Raw genomic sequence first — 16,105 nt, forward strand, 5'->3', positions numbered from 1 at the left:
AAGGCAGAGGAACCAGAGATTAAATTGCCAACATCCACTGGATCATTGAAAACGCAAGAGAGTTCCAGAAAAACATCTATTTCTGCTTTATTGACTATGCCAAAGTCTTTGACAGTGTGGATCACAATAAACTGTGGAAAATTCTTAAGGAGATGGGAATACCAGACCACCTGACCTGCGTCTTAAGAAACCTGTATGCAGGTCAGGAAGCAACAATTAGAACTGGGCATGGAACAACAGACTGGTTCCAAATAGGAAAAGGAGTACATCAAGGCTGTATATTGTCACCCTGCTTATTTAACGTATATGCAGAGTACATCATGAGAAACGCTGGGCTGGAGGAAGCACAGGCTGGAATCAAGATTGCCGGGAGAAATATCAATAACCTCAGATATGCAGATGACACCACCCTTACGGCAGAAAGTGAAGAAGAACTAAACAGCCTCCTGATGAAAGTGAAAGAGGAGAGTGAAAACGTTGGCTTAAAGCTCAACATTCAGAAAACGAAGATCATGGCATCTGGTCCCATCACTTCATGGCAAATAGATGGGGAAACAATGCAAACAGTGGCTGACTTTATTTTTGGGGGATCCAAAATCACTGCAGATGGTGATTGCAATCATGAAATTAACAGACACTTACTTCTTGGAAGGAAAGTTATGACTAACCTAGACAGCATATTAAAAAGTAGAGACATTACTTTGCCAACAAAGGCTATGGTTTTTCCACTAATCATGTATGGATGGGAGAGTTGCACTATAAAGAAAGCTGAGCACCGAAGAATTGATGCTTTTCAACTGTGGTGTTGGAGAAATACTCTTCAGAGTCCCTTGGACTGCAAGGAGATCCAACCAGTCCATCCTAAAGGAGATCAGTCCTGGGTGTTCATTGGAAGGACTGATGTTGAAGCTGAAACTCCAATATTTTGGCCACCTGATGCGAACAGCTGACTCATTTGAAAAGACTCTGATGCTGGGAAAGATTGAGGGCAGGAGGAGAAGGGGACAAAAGAGGATAAGATGGTTGGATGGCATCACCAACTCAATGGACATGGGTTTGGGTGGACTCTGGAAGTTGGTGATGGACAGGGAGTCCTGGCGTGCTGCGGTTCATGAGGTCTCAAAGAGTTGGACACGCCTGAGCAACTGAACTGAACTGAACACAAGTGAGGAAATAAGAGGCCTATTCGTTCCTATCTTTTCTACTCCAGACATAAAGCTAAAAGTGGAAAAGAAGATGAAATAGTCACTAAAACCTTAAGTTTCCTTTCAACAACTATTCCATTTACTGAAAAAATTTACTATACAAACCAATTTTAGAATTAAAGTTATTTTGAATTGACATTTACATTTACTGTGAAATATATGTTCAAAAAGTACACAGAACATATCAAATATGGATGGCCTAATGAATGATTATATGGCAAACATACATTTTTTAAGTAACATCCAAGTCCAGAAATAGAAACCAGGATCACAGAAACAGAAGCAAGCTCTCTTAAAACATCCCACCTCCACAACCCTCTTCAATCATTACTACCTTGACATGCTATGTGAATTTCACAAGCTAATTCACTGAGAACAAAAAGAAATAGGGCCACAGTTCATGTGAGGTGGAAGTATTTAAAATACCTCTAAAATGCATTAATAGGCTTCTCTGATAGCTTAGATGGTAGAGCATCTGCCTGCAATGTGGAAGACCTGGGTTCAATCCCTGGCTTGGGAAGATGCCCTGGAGGAGGACATGGCAACCCACTCTAGTATTCTTGCCTGGAGAACCCCCATGGACAGAGGAGCCTGGCAGGCTGTGTCCATGGGGTCGCAAAGAATCGGACACGACTGAGCGACTAAGCACAAGCACAAAATGCATTAATAGAGAGACTTCCCTAATATATAGGACATTTTGCTATACTTTGCTGTGAAAAATGCCAGCAATATGTGTATCGATCCATTTAGAATAAATTATAGAACTGTTTGAATTTAATTTTGTGGAACACCACACAGGAGGGCCATAAAACACAGATTATTTTTTCCCAGCATTTCCAACAGCTGGCAGGGATGAAGACCAATATTAGCATTCAAGATGCAAAAAAAACACTAAATAATGGACACTGCAACTCAGTAGCACCTAGATACCTAAATTACAAAATAACAGATTGATTTCTGTAATCTTTCCTGGTCTCTGACTTAATAAAAAAAAAGCTTAGTAAATACTTCTCACGTTCATCCTAAATAAGGGTGCTCACACAGCAGGATTACCATGATTCTGGGTCTCTTATTTCTTACACTAAATACTAGCATTTAAGTAATAACTATAACATGGAATCACACTAATGACTGTTTATATTAACACCTCCTGTTCTAAGGTAGTATGAATTTAAAAAATGTATTTCTTATAGAACTAGCCAAAGCAAGGTTTTAACAAGATAAATGTTAACAGCCCCCAAATAAACTTAAGTATAAAATATTAAAACTGATATGATGTTAAATTTAAACTTCATTTTTTTCCTTAACAAAATAAGCCATTCAGAGTGGAGTGTGACATTTAAGTAAAAAATTCCTAAACACTGTTAATTAGTAACACTTAAGAGCCCTTTTTAAAGAAGCATTCTTACTCCAAAATGTAGACACAGATAATGAAAAGCAAATATAATTCATTTATAATTTGAAACCTAGCCAAACTCCTGTTTCCCTTGCACTAAAGATCTCCTTTTACTCCTCCAATTCCACCCACATGTATGTCTAATTGTCTAATACTTACTGCTCACTAAACCCTGCAATCCTGAGCAATGTTATCCCTGTGGGCTGTAACATGGTAAAGTTCTATTTTACTACATTTGGAGATTTGAAGGACAGAAAAACACACAACCGTTTTAAACATCCAAGGTCTACTGTTAAGTACACTGACAATGGCAGATTAACAGTCATAGAGAAGGAGAGCCTTAATATCTAGACATGCTTTAGACAAAGAGAATTCCTTAAATCTCTAATATTGGAATGGCTAAGCAAAAGATACATCATTTGATGGAACATTATGTAACCATTAAGACTAAAAATGATAAAGTTGTGTAACATAGCTTTATATAATTAAATATTTTAAATATGCTTTTATATCTACATGTAACTACAAAAATAGAAAGAAAAACTTAAAGAAAACAGTAAGAAATGAGCATTTGGTACAGTTGTGAGGACTCCCCCAACCCTCCCATAGGTTTACAAAGTAAATAAAACCTAGAAGGTCAAAAATGTAATGACTCCTCTCTCTAGACAACTATAAAACTATCATCAGCACCTAGTAATCACCTCATTTTATGATCTACACTAAAACACACCAAAACCTGCTACATATCACTCTTACAGGGCTGCTTCTGGGCAAGGTCAACAGATAAAAGGGAAACAAGGTCCTGTCTGAGTAGACTGATGAAGAGAGGAAAAAATGACTTCCTTACCTCATAGCATGGTGACAGAGGTATTTTAATCCATGGCATGTTTTATTGTCATCACAAGGCATCAAATATAAACATTATTTCCTATCAAAATTAACAACTGTATCCAGTTTAAGGCATAACTACATACACAAATGAGTATAACTAGTAAACTCTAAATAAGGTCTTGAGTCAGCTTCCTAGTTTTGATACTGAATTATACTTACTTAAGCAATCAACACTGGGGAAGACAGAATAAAGAGTGCATGAGACCTTCCCTGCATATTTCTTAACAATTTCCTGTGAATCTATCATATCAAAACAAAATGTTAAAAAAAAAAATATATATATATACACACACACACACATATATACTGCCAGTTTTTCAAAATGGATGAAACCCATTCTTCTAATAGTACTACTATCAGAGTGGTATTCTTCACCTTGCTGAGAGCATACTAAATTGCTACAGACTCCTTTGGGAAAAATGATTCTATAGCATAAATCCAGGCCATAAAAGTTGTGGCTTTTGACCTAGCCATTTAATTTCTGGGAATTACCTAAAGAAACATCAGATTTGGGAAAACATATACATGCATTTATATACATACATATATAAAGATATTACTACACTGAAACAAAGTAAAATTGATGCAACTTTAGGTGTTTGAGGATATGGGAATCATTAAATTCTCAAAATCTAGGCATGAAATATTATGCAATCATTTGATAATACTGCAAATGGTACAATAATACAATAGGAAATGCATATACTAAGAGACTAAAGCAAAATTAAAAATTAGCCACACAAAAGTAACAGGAAATACTTCTGATAAAAATAAAAGATAATGGTGTTAGTATGACAGAATTATGTGCATTTTTCTCAAACTTCTCCATTAGAGATATTTTTACATTAGTTTCATAGTTTAAGAAATAAGCATACTTTTACCTTATCCCAGAAATCAATCAAAGCTGTAAAGTCCCATTTCTTAGAATATGCCACATTGTACTTCAGAATAGCATCCTATGGAAAAAGCATAAATAAAATGTCATGATACAGTAAAGTGAATTATCTAGGAATAACCTGTCTCCTTTATGAATTATTTCCAGTATATTTCTTAATGTTGGACAAGTTTCTTCCACCATTAGCTACTCCATATCAGCAGTTATGAATGAACAGAATGCCTACTAATTTTTAGAATTCACTTAAGAAAACTGAGATTAGAAAGGTCAAGTAATAGAGGGGGAAACATAATTACTCTAAAACATGTACTCTAAACAGAAGCAATATAATCCAAATGGACAAAATTGGATCTTGGGTGTTAAAAAAAAGGAAATAGTAATAATATAGTGACTTTTGGTATTTAACAGGGTCACACTACATATACAGATATATAGTGTATTAGCATTAAGATTTCATTAGGAGAGTAAATTAGGGGAAAATTATCTAAAAAGGCTCCCTGGGGAAGAGAGCAATAAAGAAAAAAGACTGAGGTCAAACTAGTGCACCACCTGCTGGTGTAATTTTAACTGTCTGAATGCTCTACGCTATATTGCTTCAATTGTGTTGGTCTCTGTGGCCCTATGGATTGAAGCCTGCAAGGCTCCTCTGTTCAGAGGATTCTCCAGGCAAGAATACTGGAGTGGGTTGCCCCCTTCTTTTCCTTAACCCTAACTGTCTTGAATAGGCAGTACTTTACCTGTGGGGTAGGCACAAGACAATCCATTAAGTTACGCAGAAAGAACTATTATATCACATCCTTTTAAATTTCTATTTGATTATATTTTATAATACATATTAATATAGAATTTATAAAAAACCATTTATAATCACAATATACACCTAAAGATTTTTTACTGAAGGCATATTAAGTCTGAAAAACATTGTGCTAGATTATTACTATAAACCTAAATTTCCTCATCATTGAAGAAAGTTTTTAAAAATTAACATTCTGCCAAAGAGCTTCCTGAAAAATACTTCATGTCACAGCTAAAAGAAATGAGCATCTCAGCTAAAAGAAATGAGCCAATAAAAATGTATATAATCTACTTCATATAAGAAGATATCCAAGTTTCTTGAAAAAGGAAAAGTCATCAACCATAAAAAAATATGACAAGAAATATTATAAGATATGACAATATGACAAGAAACATTATGACAAGATATGACAATAATATGACAAGAAATTATACTCTCAGAGCTATAAAACATTTTCCATTAAGAAGGAAAAGATTTTAAGAATTTTTTCCTCCAAATTACTGGTATTTGATTTTAGGACCTCAAACAAAATATTAAATAGCAATGTCTATAACAGCAAACAGACAAACAATGCATATAGTGGAATAAGCTACTGATACACTCAACAACACAGATGAATCTCAAAGATCTTCATCTAAGTGAAAGAAGCCAGACATACTAGCATACGTGATACATGATTCCATTCAAATAAAATGTAGCTGATACTTAGATTTTTTTTTTTTTTTTTTAAAAAAAAGGCAGATCAACAGGTGCCCTCGGCCAGGGCAGAAAGAGGCAATTGATCACAAAGGGGTAAGAAAAATCCTTGCAGAGTGAGAGGAATGCTCTGTATCTTGACTGCAGTGAGAGCTTCAAGTGTATATGCCAATGTCAAACTTCATCAAGTTAGTCTTTAAAAGAATGTACTATCTTATATGTAAATTATCCCTCAAAGTTGGTAAGGAAAAACATTCTAAATAGCATTTATACTCTAATTCTTTAGTGGAGCTGTATAATTAGCATTAACTCCTAACTAATATTTCCTTTACTTCAGTCTTCAAGTCTCAAAAGTAGTCCACCACAAGGTCTCCTATCACGAGAAAAACTGTGTGCATGCTAAGTCGCTTCAGTAGTGTCCAACTTTATGCAACCCTATGGACTGTAGTCCACCTGGCTCGTCTGTCCACAGGGATTCTCCAGGCATGAATAATGGAGTGGGTTGCCATGCTCTCTTCCAGGGGATCTTCCTGACCCAAGGATCGAACCCGTGTCGCTTATGTCTCCTGCATTGGCAAACAGGTTGTTTACCACTAGCACCACCTGGGAAGCCTGGGTGCTACTCCATTCAGTATTCTTAGATGAGTGATTTTTTTTTTTTTAGTTCATAATTCACAATAAGTACAAGTTAAAGCACAAAGAAGCCCATTCTTTGCAAATTATCAGACATATTATTCATAGAAATATTACAGTGTAAACCAACTTTTGAGGACACTGTTGCTTTTTTACCCTCTGAGCCACCAGGGAAGCCCTAGGACACTGTTGCTTTTTAAACTTACAACATCTCTAACCCCTCTCAACATCAAATGGCATTAAAAAAACAGCAAAATATATATATTATATATATATATAATATATATATATTTATATATATATATTATATATATATTTATATATAAGAAGGATTTAATGTTTTCCCTTCCCTCTCATTGTGCTCCTTCATCAAAGGAAACAATTACCGTTAAGTCAGGAGAAGAAAATCTCAATAGATTACTCTGTTCCGCTGAATCTACCCATAAAATAAACAAGAAAGGGAAATTCAGATTAAAATAATTACCCATTTTTAAAAATAATCATGGTGGATGGGATAGGGAGGTGGGAGGGGGGATCAGGATGGGGAACACATGTAAATTCCATGGCTGATTCATGTCAATGTATGGCAAAAACCACTACAACATTGTAAAGTAATTAGCCTCCAACTAATAAAAATAAATGAAAAAATAAATAAAAAATAAAATAATCACAGCACACTAAGGAATTGCTAAAAGAGGTAAGCAACAATGTAATTTAGAACACTATGATTATTATGTATTTGTGTTTAAAAGAATATGTAAATTCATAAATAATCCTGTTTGTAAGGCCATTAAAGGTCCTAAATTAGTGTTTTTCATATAGAGTCTGGACAGTATTCCTGATTGGTCTGCTTGTGCTTGAGAGTTTATAAATGTGGTTTTGGAATAAATCAGCTCAGTTCAGTCACTTAGTCATGTCTGACTCTGTGACCCCATAGACTGCAGCATGCCAGGTTCCCTGCCCATCACCAACTCCCGGAGCTTGCCCAAATTCATGTCCATTGAAATAGTGATGCCATTCAACCATCCATCCTCTGTTGACCCCTTCTCCTCCTGCCTTCAATCTTTCCCAGCATCAGGTCTTTTCCAATGAGTCAGTTCTTCATCAGGTGGTCAAAGTATTGGAGTTTCAGCTTCAAAATCAGTCCTTCCAATGAATATTCAGGACTGATTTGATCTCCTTGCAGTCCAGGGGACTCTCAAGAGTCTTCTCCAACACCACAGTTCAAAAAGCATCAATTCTTTGGCACTCAGCTTTCTTTATAGTCCAACTCTCACATCCATACATGACCACTGGAAAAACCACAGCCTTGACTAGACGGACCTTTGATGGCAAAGTAATGTCTCTGCTTTTTAATATGCTCTTTAGGTTTGTCATAGCTTTTCTTCCAAGGAGCAAGCGTCTTTTAATTTCATGGCTGCAGTCAATTTGGAATGAATACAAAGGCCAGAAAAACAACACATTGTAGAAATGAAAGCTGGTACTTTAAATAAAGAAGTACCTAAGATGCACTACAGTAGAGGAATGTCAAATTCTTAAAAACCTGAACCTATCGCATTTATTTGCAAGATGATACTCTGCATAGAGACCCCATCTTTCCCTCTATCAACATTCACCAACTGTGATAAGTTAAAAAGTAGTAAACACAAATAATTTTATCTTCATAAAGTATAATTTTTGAGTTTATCAGCATACTATTCTGGGGTTCAGATATGTGTTTAAGATTCTGTGCAAAAAGCAAATACTGATTACAAATTGTTTTCACAGTGATAATGAACACAACTTAAATGATGGGTCAAGATGTTTAAAATGGAAAAAATCAAATTGATATAACTGGATATAAGCATAAAGAGATTTATTCAGTTTTATGTTTGTACATATGTAATTAATGTATGTTTATGTTTGTGCACATGTAATTAACATATTAACAATAAGTAAGCTCTGGCAGACCCTGAGAATTTCTCTCATTTTAAAAAAGTAATTATAAGGCTGAGAAATACTATCCCTAAGAAATGAAATTTTCAAAATATATTATGGTACAATGTATCACTGTTTTTCATATGAAGGGAAAACAAGAGCTAAGGGGAAAAAAAAAGGGAACAATGGAAAAGGTACATACAGAAAGTTAAGAATAACTTGTAAATATAAATGAAAACTCAGTATAAAACTTAAGAAACAGTACATAACAAATTAATTTCTCAAAGAGAACGAAGCCAGTTTTACAAAAGTATAAAAAATCTGTTTATAGTTGTAAAAACTTTAAAAGTTTATATAAGGCTATAGTGCCAAAAATAAACATATACTCAAAACAATCTAATGGTTGCCCTTAAGGACTTAAACAAAATATTTTTTAAATCAAAAAATAAATTATTGCCAAAATATAAGATGAATAAATTATGAAACTGCTAGAAGCTATTATTAAAAGCAATAAAAAGTACAATGTTTAATCATTAGCAAACTCCGCTTCCCTTTGGGCAAACAATGCTGAAGTCATAATTCTTCCCTGATTTACTTTTTAAAGACATTTCAAAAGCAGGATAATTCTAAAACAAAAAGAAAAGCAAAGCCCAGGATCAAGGAAATTGGATGGGGAATCAAGAAACAGGTCTTATTCCGTGTGGCTCCAGGCAAGTCATTTACAACTCTCAATTCTTCTACTCATTACCTAGAGAGGGAGTATAAACCAAGAATGTCTCTAAAGAGAGTTTCTCAGGAAGCAAGCACTTTGCATACAAATAATGCTATTCAGTTCAGTTCAGTTCAGTTCAGTTCAGTTCAGTTCAGTCGCTCAGTCGTGTCGGATTCTTTGCAACCCCATGAATCGCAGCACGCCAGGCCTCCCTGTCCATCACCAACTCCCAGAGTTTACTCAAACTGATGTCCATCGAGTCGGTGATGCCATCCAGCCATCTCATCATCCTCTGTTGTCCCCTTCTCCTCCTGCCCCCAATCGCTCCCAGCATCAGGGTCTTTTCCAATGAGTCAACTCTTCACATGAGGTGGCCAAAATAATGAGTTTCAGCTGCAGCATCAGTCCTTCCAATGAACACCCAGGACTGATCTCCTTTAGGGTGGACTGGTTGGATCTCCCTGCAGTCCAAGGGCCTCTCAAGAGCCTTCTCCAAAACCACAGTTCAAAAGCATCAATTCTTCAGCGCTCAGCTTTCTTCACAGTCCAACTCTCACATCCATACATGACCACTGGAAAAACCATAGCCTTGACTAGACGAACCTTTGTTGACAAAGTAATATCTCTGCTTTTTAATATGCTACGTAGGTTGGTCATAACTTTCCTTCCAAGGAGTAAGCGCCTTTTAATTTCATGGCTGCAATCACCATCTGCAGTGATTTTGGAGCTCAAAAAGATAAAGTCTGACACTGCTTCCACTGTTTCCCCATCTATTTCCCAAGAAGTGATGGGGCCAGATGCCATGATCTTAGTTTTCTGAATGTTGAGCTTTAAGCCAACTTTTTCACTCTCCTCTTTTACTTTCATCAAGAGGCTTTGCAGTTACCTAAGTCTTTTAAAGATCAAACAACATCTCTGAAGGAAAAGACCAGGGCTCATCTCTAAGAACTACATGTAAGAGACAAAAATTACAAAAGAACACACCTTCAAGTTTTGGGGTCGAGTGAACTTGTTGAGAAGTGCAGTCTGAATGAGCTCCCACCGGCTCCCTGCAGTTCGCTCACCATTCTTTAAGGAAAAGAAAAACATGAGGAAACTTATTCCAAGTTGTCTTACGTGGCAAAATCAGAAGCCAAACAGCAAGCATTAAAATATCTTTCAGAGACTAAAAGAACATGAGTTCTGTGCAATTTTGTTCTCACCTCATCTTCCACAGGGTACAAATTTTGTTCTGAACAAGGCATCTTAACATGCTTATTGTCCCACAAATCTTTAAAATGTGTTGGGAAAGGTTTAGGAACTTCTCCTATTCGCAAAAGATCTACCTGAAATGCAAGAAAACTGTAAGTGCATAAAAACTAGGCATATCTTCTGTGAAATAATCCAAAGAAATCAGCTGAAGTAAATGCTATAAAAATACAGACCAGCTCCTAGGCAAGAAATCTCGTAAGTCTTTTTCAGGTGTTCCCACTCATTACCTTCAGTGAGTTTCCAATTCATCATGTCCTGGGCACTCTATCTTCATCCCATCCAGTGCCCTAGTCCTTATTAATCTTTGACTGAATTTCTGGTAATAGCTTTCTATCCCTCTCCCTAACTCCCAACTGCTCCCAGATACATTCATCAAACTTATCCCTTATCCCCACTTGGGAATAATATTATCTTTCTAAAGTATCCCCAACCTTCTATTCCTATAATGGCTCCCTTCTGCCTATACAGATTCTAAATGATTCCAATTTTTAACATCCTCTCTTACCCAAAACACTATCTATTTAAATATTTAAACATCAACCTTCAATACTCAGCTCAATTTTCATTTCCTATAAGAAGTCTTTAAAAACTTTCTAATAGGCAGTAAGCTTATTCTCTCATTTTATTGGATCATTATCATACTACAGCACACTTTTTCCCCTCCTCCACTGGACTCTAAACTTAAGATAATAACTATATTAACTTTGTATTTTGAGTATTTACAACAGAACCAAACATGTATGTTTTTAATATGTATAAGTGTTTATATACGTACAGTTGATCTTTGAACAACATGGGTTTGAACTGCGCAGGTCCACTTATACAATTATCTTTTTCGATAAATACATACTATAGCACCACACAATCAGTAGCTGATTGAATTGCTGAACGTGGAACCTCAGATACGGAGGGCCAACTGTAAAGTTATACTGGGATATTTTTTTTTTTTTTTTTTTACTTTTATCAGTTATTTTATTTTATTTTTCAGATGGAGGTGGGAACTATACTTGGATTTTTGACTGCCCAGAAGGTTGGCACCCTAACCCTCAAACCGTTCAAGGGTCAACTATATATATACACACATTGTTGTTGTTGTTCAGTTGTTAAGTTGTATCCGACTCTTTGTGACCCTGTGGCCTGCAGCACACCAGGCTTCTCTGTCCTCCAACTATCTCCTGGAGTTTGCCCAAATTCATGTCCACTGAGTCGGTGATGCTATCTACTCATCTCATCCTCTGCTGCCCCCTTCTCCTTTTGCCTTCAAAGTGTATATATGCACGTGGATAAATAAATAAATAAATATATTGAAGGTTCATCCATACCAAAGCATGAATCAGAACTTCACTGTCGATCATCAAATAATTACACAAATAAATATAAAATTGCAACTGTAAGATGCTATAAATGAGAGGTTCATAATGCCACAAGCATCTTTCTAGACAATTTTAAATTATGTGGTAAGCTTAGGGAATCCTTCTTTGATGAACTAGCAGTTGAGCTCAACTTCAAAGGTTAAAAATAAGTAGGAAAAGGTGAAAGGGATAAAAAAAAGGAACAGCCTATGGAAGCAAAGACTGTTAAATAGGCAGCTTCATTAAAAGTCTGCAACCCAAGAGAAATAAATTTGTAGGCCTTTTATACAGGTAACTATTAAAACCACAAGTGTGTATAAGACTACTCCAAGAGAGGAAAAAATAAGAGGACATATGAAAAAGTCCTGGGGAACTCTAACAACGTTTATGGGTCACATACAGAAAAAAGGCTAAAAGGAACAAAGCAAGGGTTTAAGGAGGGAGGAAGAAAATCAGGAATATATGGCATCAAAGAAGCCAAAGGATGAGAATATTCCAATGAGGAAACAATAAAGGACGTTCAAGAGTCAAAAGTGGCAGAGACATCAATCCTTCCAAAAGTATTTTGTCCTCCAAATGGGGACCCCAAAAGTGACTTTGTAAAGATCTTCCATGTAATCTAAGGTGACAAAAACAGGTCCCAGTAGAGCTTCACACATAGGGGAACATAATATATAAGAATATATGTATCTTTGGGTGGGTGTCTGTTTAAATGTGTCTATGCATGTGTATAGCACATGCTTATACATGTGTTTGCCTATATGTGTGCATATGTTTGTGTGTGAATGTATGTTGCATGCTTGAGTGCATTTACAGATAATCAAGTATTATGTCCATGCAATTTCAGATTGCCTTCCATTTCTAACACTAAATGTCAGCTTTATATTATGACTTCAAATTCTGTAACTATTAATATCTGGCATCTTAGAAATGTATCTAAGGATTATCTATTTAACAAATATTAATTATACATATAGCATACTATACTACCATATTCAGGAAAAAGAAATCTAGAAGAAAACACACCAAATTCTTAAACTTTTTTTACTGACCCTGTATTACTTTTGTAATAAAACTTTCATAAATTCATTGGATATTTGACAAACAGTAATTACAGAGATTAATTAACGATGGTATAAGATGCTTCAGGTTTTCTTTGTGGGCAGTGGGAAAGAGGAAGCAGGCAAAGTCAAAATATCACTTATTTCCCCTGATCAATCTTTTTTCCAAATCTTAACCATTAATATCTTGTCAGTCACTCAAACCTTTTCTTAATTTCACACACATTATCAATGCCTCCTTTTCCCTAATCACCCATGCTAAAGAATTCACAGTGTCCTATCAATATAATCTCAAAACAATTTGCATTTGTTCTTTTATATTCCCACAATTACTACCTTGTCTCAGTTATTTCCAAACTTTTTTAAAGAGCAGAACTCTTTTTTTCCCTACGAATTCTAATACAAAATCATATTTAAATAAGAGCTGTTTTAATAAATATAATTTTTAGAGTGACTTTACTTATTTTATCAATAGCAAAGAGACTAACTGAAGGACTATGAAATTGAGAGACGACAGCTAAAGCTTCCATCAATCTATTTATATCTCTCATCCAATATTAAGAAAATCCTATCCACACACCTAAACAGCTGGCAGACGGTAACTTTTTCACACTGTTATTCTGATATTTAAGGAAATACTTCAAACAGCAGTAGCAAGAGAACCCTGATTCTATGACCTGCCCAAAAATGAGTTCATGAAGCACAATTTGATAACTACTGTTTCCTTATTTTTCATCTCTTAACCGAATTCTTACTTTTTCCTGTTTCCAGTGTATCCTCACTTCAGTCTTCCTCACAAATAGCTGTCTGATCAACCTCGCTATGTATGCAGTACAACTATTGTCTGCACAGACATTTTCATGATTTCCAATTCTTATAGATTTAATTTCCTTTAGACTCAGTTTCTGGTACCTGATGCCCTCTACAATATGAACTCAAACTACTTTTCAAGTCTTCTCTTCCACCATTTCCCATCCAAATACTCAGTTCCAGCAAATCAACTGCTTTCCATTTGTAAAAGTTTTAAACTGCACAGCCTTTTCCTATAAAGGTTATATATCTATCTGGAATTCCCTTGCCTTACTAATTCCATTTCAGAAATTTCCTCTCATCTTTAAGAACTCAGCTCAAACTCCACCACCCTGCTCTATGTTGCTTTTACCTAACCACACTAATGAATTCTGTACTTCAAAATATTTAATCACATGTAGGCTAAGTTGTATAAGAATAGAGATTTTTTTTTTAAGTAGCCACTGTGAAATCTAATATAGAACCTAATAAATGAGATGAATGTTTAATCCCGCATGGATTCTTTCTTGTGTTGTTTTTGTTGGCCACGCCACATGGCTTGTGGGATCTTAATTTCCTGACCAGGAATCAAACCAGGCCCATGACAGTGAAAGCGCTGAGTCCTCACCACTGGAGAGCCAGGGAATTCCTAAGACGTGAATATTTAAAACTACTCCAAGAGTGACAGAAATATTCTAAGATTGGATTATGGTGATGGTTGCCTAACTCGGTAAACTAACTAAATATAACTGAACACTTAAAATGCTCAATAAAGTTTTTCTTTTTTTTTTTAAGAACCCATGAAAAGTATAAAAGAGGTTACCAGGGTTAATGAGGAATGAGAAGTTACTGTTTAGTAGGTAGAGCTTATATACCTACTAAAGCAGGTATATAAGCTGTTACTGTTTAGTAGGTAGAGCAGGAAGATGAAAAATTTCTGGAAATGAACAGTGGTGATGGTTGTATGACACTGCCACTGAAATGTACACTTAAAAAATGATTAAGTTGGTAAACTTCATATTATGTACATTTAACCACAGTTGTTTTTTTTAAATGAGGTTGGTTTTAGAAATGCTGAGTTTGAGATACCTATGGGATAGTGATGGGGATGTCTAGAAGAATCTAAAGCTCAGAAAAAGAGGATAAAACTGGAGAATAATTTGAGGATACTGAACAACATACAATTTTGAATTTTAGTATCTAACATGTACTGGGTACTCAATAAATATTGTCAATTGAATTTTTTAATTCAATAAATTTTCTAAACAATACAGAATATTCAATAATCTCAGCAGTTAACAGTGATTCATCTTACGGATTTGTTAAGTACCGTGTTAAGTAACCTATCATTATATTTCTCTATTCTATAAACTTCTCAGTACTTTATATATGAAGAGAAGCACTTTCTATGCATTGGTCTGTTTTTCACAAGTATCACAATAAACTGAAACTTAGCACCTTCTCTCTTCATAGGTAAGAGGTAATATGTACCCGAATAGTCACTGTATGATTGGCAGACGGTCTCAAGGGAGGCAGCCGGATCCCACACCTTGGCATTCTTCTCATCTCCTCAATAGGAGTTCCAAGCCATTTCTTATCTGGAGAAAGGTGAGGTGGAATGTATTTAGGGATCTTCCTTTCTGTTCTTTGATGTTTCATTTCACATTGTTCTTTTCTAAGATCAAAACAAATATATTCAATCACAAACCACTCACTGTTTAAATTCACTTAAATACACAAGTAAAAACACTTACCCAGAAGTTATTGTTTAAAATGTGCCAAACTTGCTCTTTCTCCTTGGTATTTAGAAAAAACAAAACAACAAAAAACCTTATAAGGCTTACAGTAAAACCCAAGAGCTTATTTTCAATAGTCTGTGGAAGGAATTTCCAAACACATGTAAATCACCTTCTGAAAAAAGGGGCCTTGTAAAAGAATAGGTACATTGCCAAACAAGTCACGGTTCACAGTATCAGCTACTTTTTAAGACTCTAGACAATAATTTTCAATGAAGTGAACTTACTATGGCATCCTTGCCAAAAAAGATCACAAAAATTATGGAGAGGGTTTTAAGATAATTTTTATACTTAATTTTTTTTTGTAATCATACAGGCTGGGATTTAAACCCCAGCTTCACTCCCCACAAGTTACATAATTTCAGTGAATTTTCTAACCAATTTCAGTTTTCTCATTTGTGAAGTGAGCGCAATACCACCTGCCTGCCGTCAGAGCATTAGAGAAAATGCATATACGGTAGCCTAAGATAACAGTAGTTACTATCATATTTATGATCAAGTAATTCCCATAAATCTCAGAAGGAAGTTGATGAAATTAAAATCTGATTAATTATTTACTTCTTTTCTGTTTCTGTGATTTTTAGAATTTAACATTTGAGTCTAAGTTTAAATCATGCATTATTAATTAATAAGAAAGACAACTATTTCTTGCCTTCAGTGCAAACCAGAACTTCGTGAAACTCCCCCTCACAAAATTACATAACACATTACCCTT

At 35.3% G+C, this 16,105-nt stretch overlaps 1 protein-coding gene across 2 annotated transcripts in view; it reads right to left on the minus strand.

Moving 5' to 3' along the window:
* PARG (poly(ADP-ribose) glycohydrolase) overlaps window positions 1–16,105 on the minus strand; it is a 114,830-nt gene that overhangs the window by 87,902 nt on the left and 10,823 nt on the right. For both annotated transcript variants that reach the window (XM_065922773.1, XM_065922772.1), the window contains exons 4-7: window positions 15,086–15,269; window positions 10,344–10,466; window positions 10,126–10,209; window positions 4,374–4,448 (exon numbers count right to left, since the gene is read on the minus strand). In XM_065922773.1, the coding sequence (XP_065778845.1) occupies window positions 4,374–4,448; window positions 10,126–10,209; window positions 10,344–10,466; window positions 15,086–15,269 (466 nt within the window). The remainder of the gene's footprint in view (window positions 1–4,373; window positions 4,449–10,125; window positions 10,210–10,343; window positions 10,467–15,085; window positions 15,270–16,105) is intronic.

This window comes from Muntiacus reevesi, chromosome 2 (genome assembly GCF_963930625.1).
Source record: "Muntiacus reevesi chromosome 2, mMunRee1.1, whole genome shotgun sequence".
Classification (NCBI taxonomy): Eukaryota; Metazoa; Chordata; class Mammalia; order Artiodactyla; family Cervidae; genus Muntiacus; species Muntiacus reevesi.